The 8,000-nt window shown below is 32.0% G+C and overlaps 1 protein-coding gene across 1 annotated transcript in view; it reads right to left on the bottom strand.

Annotated features, from left to right (window-relative positions):
- LOC130808396 (ABC transporter G family member 1-like) overlaps nucleotides 1-7,798 on the bottom strand; it is a 26,444-nt gene extending 18,646 nt beyond the window's left edge. Inside the window, exon 1 of the mRNA XM_057673872.1 lies at nucleotides 7,184-7,798. Within this exon, the coding sequence (XP_057529855.1) occupies nucleotides 7,184-7,685 (502 nt within the window). The 5' untranslated portion in view covers nucleotides 7,686-7,798. The remainder of the gene's footprint in view (nucleotides 1-7,183) is intronic.
- Between the last annotated feature and the right edge of the window lie 202 nt (nucleotides 7,799-8,000).

Below are 8,000 nucleotides of genomic sequence, written 5' to 3'. Positions count from 1 at the left end.
ATTATCAATTAGTTTTAATGTAATCTCATACGCTCCCTATTTTTTTATTTTTATTTTTTCTCGTTTACTTTTTTATATAATTTTCAAAGCAATTATTAAGTCTTAATATGTCTAAATACGTATTATAATATTTATTAAAAAATATACTTTACGACGAATCTTATAAAATCTGATCACATGGTTATATTTTATCTTTTAATTATATCTAACTCAAAACCTTATTAGTTAAATTTCTTTTTCTTTAAAATAGAATATTTCAAATAGGAACAACAATAGAGAACGGAGGGATTATTGTTAATTATTACAAACTGTTGAATCAAGAGCCAATTCCCACAACATTGATGATGACTTTGAGCATCTCGTAGCTCATGCCATGTCTTGCACACTTGAGAGTGGTGCGGAGTGTGCCATGGGAAGTGGAGTGCTAAGGTTTGATTCACTTGATCAATTGTTCGATGATAATGAATTGAGGAGGTTTTTAAAGGGAAGAATAGCATGGGATGGACAAGCAAGTCACTCGAGGAAGGGGGCTGGAATCTGAGTTGCTCGACAAGTCGAGCATGATCAACTCGGTCGAGCCACAAAAGAGAATCAAACCAGTAGCAGCAGGGGGCACGCTCGAGCACGCTCGACTGGTCGAGCTCAAGCTGCTTGATCGAGTGACATTCAGTAGATTATTTGTGGCGATCTATTTTATGTGCGGTTCTTTATGGGCTTTAAAGCTTTTTGTCCTAGTTTATTCTAATGTGTTTTATAACTATATAAGGAGTCTAGAACATTATTAGGGTAGAGTGAGAGAAGCATATGCAAGATTAAAAGCTAGGGTTCACACCATAAGAGCTCTTCATCCTTATTTATGCATATTGTGTGAGATTGAGTTGAAGGTTTAATCTTTTGCTTTGAGAGGGTGTTCTTGAAGCTTGTAAGGTGAGTCATGAATATATAGTTGCTTATATTAATGATAAGATACTTAATTTGAGGGCGAGGTATCATTAGATACCTCATATATTGTGTGTTTTGTCTTCTCCATTGTTGTGCTCTGTTTTTGGTATTTACTTTGCATTTGTTTGTTGGTTGTTTCTTCACCATTGCCATAGCCCATTCACAACAATTGGTATCAGAGCTTTAGGTTGGATTTGTGGGTTATTTTGTCGGTAAAAGTTAGAGTCTTTGGTGGAGAATCAATATGAGTGATGGTGCAAAGTTTCACATTCCATTGTTTGATGGAAAAATGAATTTTTCGGTGTGGAGGAGCACCGTAAAGGACGTGTTGGTGCAACAAGGTATTGATGATGCTCTTTAGAAGAGCAAGCCCACAACAATGGATGAAGGGAAGTGGGTGGCCATGAAAAGAAGGCGGTGGGCACCATTTGGCTTGCCATTGCACCCAAAGTCAAGTACAACTACTTGATGGAGACCGACCCCGGTGTGTTGTTGGAGAAACTTCAAAAGGCGTATGCTTCGAAGTCTCTTACCAAAAATTTATGCTTGAGATAGTAGTTGTATCAACTCATGAAGGAGGATGATACAAGTATGTAAGATCACATCAACACATTCAATCAATTTGGTGTGCCAACTGTTGAATGCCGATGAGAAGCTTTTTGATGAGGAGAAAGCTCTACTACTCTTGGCTTCACTTCCTAAGAGCTATAAGAATATAGTTCAAACGTTTCTCCTTAGGAGGGAATCTCACACTTGATCAAGCTTTAGCGGCGTTGAGGGAGAACGATAGGTACATGGAGCGATGTGATGGGGAAGAGAAGAAAGGGAGTAGTGAGGCACTTTATGGTGAGGGCTCAAGAGGGAGAGCAAAAGAGAAAGGTTCTCAAGCAAGGGAGAAGTCTCAAGGGAAGAGTGACTAGTAACAAGGAGTGTTACTATTACATGAAGAAGGGGCACATTCAAATGATGTGCACGGAGATGAAGGAGGGTCTTAAGAAGATGAAGGACTTGAAGGTTGGTAGAAGAGAGGGTGAAAGGCTTTGTGGATGATGATGACTATGATGGTGCACTTCTTGTTGATGGGGGAGTGACTCCTAGTAAGGAATGGGTGATTGACTCCGATTGGTCATTCTATATTTGTTGTGAGAAGGAAAGGTTTGATAAGCTTAGCTATTGTGATGGAGGCCTTATCACCTTGCCTAATGATGAAAGAGTGAAGGTGGAAGGTATTGGTGAGGTAGTGATTGTAACTCATGATGGTGTCAACAGAAGGCTAGGTGGTGTAAGGTACGTTCCTAAGCTTGAGAGGAACCTCATATCACTTGGTAGGTTGGAGTCAAAGGGATGCACCTTCAAAGCTAGTAGAGGGTTGTTGAAGGTTATTAAGGGGAACATGGTGCTCATGAGAGGAAGAAGGAGTGAGAGCAACTTGTATGTGTTGCAAGTTGATGGTGGTTGCCTAGGCCACAATGATGGTTGCAAGTCACCGAAGAAGGTGACATTTGATGATGGTAAGAGAATTGGTCTTGAGGGGGAGATTGTTGAATCAAGAGCCAATTTCGACAACATTGATGATGACTTTGAGCATCTTGTAGCTCATGCCATATCTTTCACACTTGAGAATGGTGCGGAGTGTGCCATGGGAAGTGGAGTGCTAAAGTTTCGTTCACTTGATCAAGTGTTTGATGATGATGAATTGAGATGGTTTGTTCAAGGGAAGCATAACATGGGATGGACAAGCAAGTCACTTGAGGAAAGAGGCAGGAATCTGAGTTGCTCGACAGGTCGAGCATGGTTAGCTCGGTCGAGCAAAAAAAAGAATCAAACCAGTAGCAGTAGGGGGCACGCTCCACTAGTTGAGCTCGAGCTGCTTGATCGAGCGACATTCAACTGATTATTTTGCGGCTTCCTGTTTTATGTGCGGTTCTTTGTGGGCTTTTAAGCTTTTTGTCCTAGTTTATTCTAATGTGTTTTATGACTACATAAGGAGTCTTAGAGCCTTATTAGGGTAGAGTGAGAGAGGCATATGCAATATTAAAAGCTAGTGTTCACACCATAAGAGCTCTTCATCCTTGTTTATGCATATTGTGTGTGATTGAGTTACATGTTCAATCTTTTACTTTGAGAGGGTGTTCTTGAATCTTGTAAGGTGAGTCATTAATGTGTTGTTAATTATATTAATGATAAGATACTTTGTTTGAGGGGGAGGTATCATTAGATACGTCATATATTGTGTGTTTTGTCTTCTCCATTGTTATGCTATGTTTTTGGTGTTTATTTTGCATTTGTTTGTTGGTTGTTTCTTTACCATTGCCATAGCCCATTCACAACATGAGCTTATATTTGATCACACTCTTTTCTTAAGCACAAATAGATTATAGATCAATGTTTGAGATAGCCTTACCGAAAAATACTCTTTATACTTTGGTTAAATAACTCATCTAATATATATTATAAGAATATGGTTATCTAATTTGTAGTCATCTCAGTAAAAGATAATCTTTCACAAGAATTACTCTTTCTAAAGCAAATAACGAATTAATCAGGGTAATAGATTAGATGATTCCCGGTTCCGGTCAAGTTCTCATTCAAGCATACTTTGCTCATAAGTATAATTCTGCTCTTAAACTCAATCGTGTAGTTTTCTCGCAACCCATCTTACCTAGACCTATTAAAATGTTCTATTGAATGGATATTGGGTCTGGTTGATTTATTTTGAGATATGTTTTCAAATTGGATCAATTTAATTTTGAGGTTGCTTGTTACAAAACTTTTTAAAATTTATTTTTTAATTATCATTAATATTATTTAGAAAAACATAACTTTTTTGAAAGAATTTCTTATGATAAAATGAACATTAAACAACATCATTAAATGCTTCGTCAAAATAATACTAATCGGTTTACTTTATAGTTATGGATCAAAATTTTGTGATTATATAATAAACATTCGATTTTCTTAGAATTGAATACAAAATTAACATGTCTAAACTTAAACCTTTTAACGGAGCAAAAGGGCCGTAAAAGGGAGTATAATAATTAGTTGAAAATAGTAGTTCCTCATTTATTTTTTTACGCAATTTAATAAACTAATTTAATACTCTCTCCACACCAATATAATTGTCACATTTTCTTATTTGGCAAAACCATATCAATTGTCACATTTCTATTTTTGTCAATCTTTTTTTACCTAAATATTCTTAGTTCACACAAGTAATTACGAATATACCCTCATATACCTTACTTCACTACTTACCCTTCACTAATTACTCTTCACTACTTACCCAACTACTACTTTTTAATGGACCCCACACCACTCTTAATATCCGTGCCCAAGCAAATGACACATTTATATTGGTCTGGAGGGAGTACTTAATATATCTAATTAGGTATAGTAATTTTTACAAATAAGATAAATCAAACAAGATCTCACTTGACTATGTCTAACTTATGATTAAAAATTAATCACAAACTAAAAGTGGTGAATAAATAGTGTAATATTTTAAAATATTGCAACTAATATAGAACGTACAGAAAAAGTATATTAAACTAACAATAATAACTTGCGAGGCAGTTGAGGAGTGGGTGCTAATGATAAAATATGGAGTTGTAAAGGAAAAGAGAAGATGATAAAATATCCAGTCGGGAGTCCACATACCAATTCATACAAACAATTAATACTTTCAACTTAATTCTCTAATTTGGATTATTGTAAACAATTAATTGGCGAGTTAAATGTCAAAGTTTATCAAATTTCACATAATTATTAGTTTAAGCCATCTACTACTAATACTTTCAATCCACACGTAAAATTCTTAATCATCTTAATTTCTTGTACGTAACGTGCTACAATGAGCCATTTCCAAATTAAATATAAGCTACAAATCTACAACTATTAATATATACATAATTTCTGGTTGAAATTAGCTACTTTAATTGTTTTTTATATATATAATATATATTAAATTGAAATTTTATTTGATTCGTCTTAACACATATCTTTATATTTTATTTATGCGTATCAAGATATTAGATCAAAATATTGCCACGAACAACTATTGCCCATCTTACTAAAAACTAGTATATTGTATGATGTATACTTCCCATACAAGTAAATTTTATCTAATTTGCAAAAGAAAAAAAAAGATACAAAAAATGCGAGTTCTCTTTTTATGATAGATTCATTAATTCTTACTTTGTTTATTCCATTTTTTGTTTATTCTTTAACATAAATTTAAAGGTAATGTTTATTTTGTTCAATTTTAAATATTTAATGTTTTATCATACTAGTTAATAAGGGTGTTTAGAGTGTGTACACTTTTATATGGATAAAAGTAGGTGGTTATGGTATATAAAGTAGGTGTTTATATTATATAAAGTATGTGTTTATAGTATACTCCATAAAGTATGTATTAATTATATATGAGAAGTAGGTGTTTATGGTATATATAGTAAGAGTTTATGATATATGAATTAGATGTTTATAATATATAAAGTAGGTGTTTATACCATATTAAACAGGGATTTTATAGTAGATGAAGTAAGTGTCAAAGGTATACGAAGTAGGTGTTTACTGTATATAAGTAGGAGTTTATTGTATTTACCATCGCTTTTAATATAAATATTCAAGAGATGTTTAAGAAAAAACTATAAATTTAGACAAAAATTAAAATTTAATGATTTAAAAATTATAAAGAAAAGGGGTTTGTGGACAATTTTTGGCAATAGAATGATATTTTGGTTTTTGACCAAGCTATGATAATTTTTATCATCACCATTGACGTAAACACTAAAGAATTTTCGCATTATCTAAATAGATTATCTTACTACCCAATTATCCTTACATTAATTTCTTCCTCCTCCCTCTAACTTAGTTGTCACACCATGAACCCAATTTCCACGTACAATCTAAATATATTTAGACCAATATCTAAATAAACGCAGCTCAAACACATAAAATCTTAGATCCAGAACAACAAAAATCCAAAATCCAAATACACAACCTAACCCAACGCTTTTGAATAAAAAAATTAAATAGAATCTATATACAATGCACATTCAGACCAAGTCTAAATAAATACGTACATATATAACAGCTAAGAACATGGTTAATCACTTGTCCATGCTCAGCAACTTATATTAATTAAAATAAATAAATACTAATAATGATAATGCTAATGATATATATCGGGAATCCAAGCTCAAACCTACCAAGAGTATGGCCTAAGTTAATAATTGGATTTTAAATCTTATTAATATTGAATTATTAGTAATATATATATATATATATATATATATATATATATATATATATATATATATATATATATATATATATATATATATATATATATATATATATATATATATATATATATATATATATATATATATATATATATATATATATATATATATATATATATATATAAGAACAATCGAGTTAATTATGTGATATTTAACTAACTCTGGCCCAAGTCATAATTCTATATATTGATGGATTCACCCATAAAAACAGTGATGGCTAAGCATTTCCATTTTGGGCGGTTTCTTTGGTTGGTTGTATTTAATTTTTTTTTTTGATTATTTTTTATTGGTTAAGAAAAGGAATATAGTGATTTCATTGTTCTATAATTAATTTAATTGAGGGTAGTAGAGTATTCACGATCCGTTTGATTAGTGGTACTAAATTGTGATAATGAAAATGATTTATAGTGTAAAATTTCATCAAAAGTTTCATATAATTTCCATGGTAATAAACTTTGATCACAAAAAATAAAATTTTATTTACAAATTTTCATTACCACCTAATACCACCTCTCCTACTGGTAATGCATTGTAATAAATTTTATGAAGAAAAATGAGATGATTGAAGTTGGACAACCCATGATCATTAAGGTAGCCAAGAGATTTTTCAACTAAAATTACACTAGTTTTTCATTCCCATTACCACTGTTTATTACTATTTACCAAACGGACTATAAAGTTTTTTAATGTATACTTATCCAAATAACAAAATAACAAGAAATTACTAAATTTCATTCCAAAGCCAACATCTATTTCTACTATCTCCATGTTTTTTGTTTGTCTACTTTAATTTTCCTCATGAATATATTTTATTTTTAATATATATATCTTTCAAAAAACTTATTTAAATTTATTTCCTTAATCAACTCTTTTAATGAACTATAGCTGTTTGCCACCCACCCGAAACAATAATTGAAATAGTGAGTAATAGTTACCTGCCAAAGCGTCTAAAAGAGTGGATTTGCCACAACCAGAGGGACCCATAACAGCTAAGACTTGTCCAGGCTTAGCAAAACCAGCTACCCCTTGTAAAATAGAGCGTTGCCCTCCAATTTCGTCGGCACCATCACTACCACCTTTACCAGCCTTAACCGTAATCCATAAATCTTTCCATGTCAAAGACACATCATCATGACCATTATTATTATTATTATTATTATTATTATTATTGCTACCAAGCTCCATATTGAAATCAACATCATCATCATGATCAGCTAATGATGATACAGCAGGAGGTAGTGAAGATGACATACTAATACTTGTTAAACTAAATGGAAAATACTTCCTTAAACTGCTGGAACCCCTCGTTATTTTCTTTTCTTCATCATCTTCTGTACCTGTTTTAGCCAGTGGTCTTGTTTGGCTTGGACTTGGTGTCCATCTCGGTGCATTATTATTATTATTATTATTATTATTATTATTATTATTTGTTTCCATTTATTTGCTTTCAAATAATTGAACGAGGTTTTCTTTTTTTATGGTTCTTGAAAATATCAGGTTTCGTCTAAAGGAAGAGATATGGCGAGGGAGGAACAAAATTGTGTGTAAGTTGTGTACGTTTTCCTTCGGTTCCTAGGAATATATATTTATATATATACTTGATTGGCACTATTCATCTTTCAAAGTTAATTATTTTATATAGAAAAAAATTGTAATAAGTAAATTAACATTTGCTTTATAGAAAATAAATTTAATTATTTTTTTTGAAATAAACCCAATTATTGGATATAACTGCTGAAAGTAAATTCAACT

The sequence above is a fragment of the Amaranthus tricolor genome, chromosome 3, assembly GCF_026212465.1.
Source record: "Amaranthus tricolor cultivar Red isolate AtriRed21 chromosome 3, ASM2621246v1, whole genome shotgun sequence".
Taxonomy (NCBI): Eukaryota; Viridiplantae; Streptophyta; class Magnoliopsida; order Caryophyllales; family Amaranthaceae; genus Amaranthus; species Amaranthus tricolor.
The sequence above is the reverse complement of the archived record's forward strand: the minus strand, read 5'-3'. Positions and strand labels throughout refer to the sequence as shown.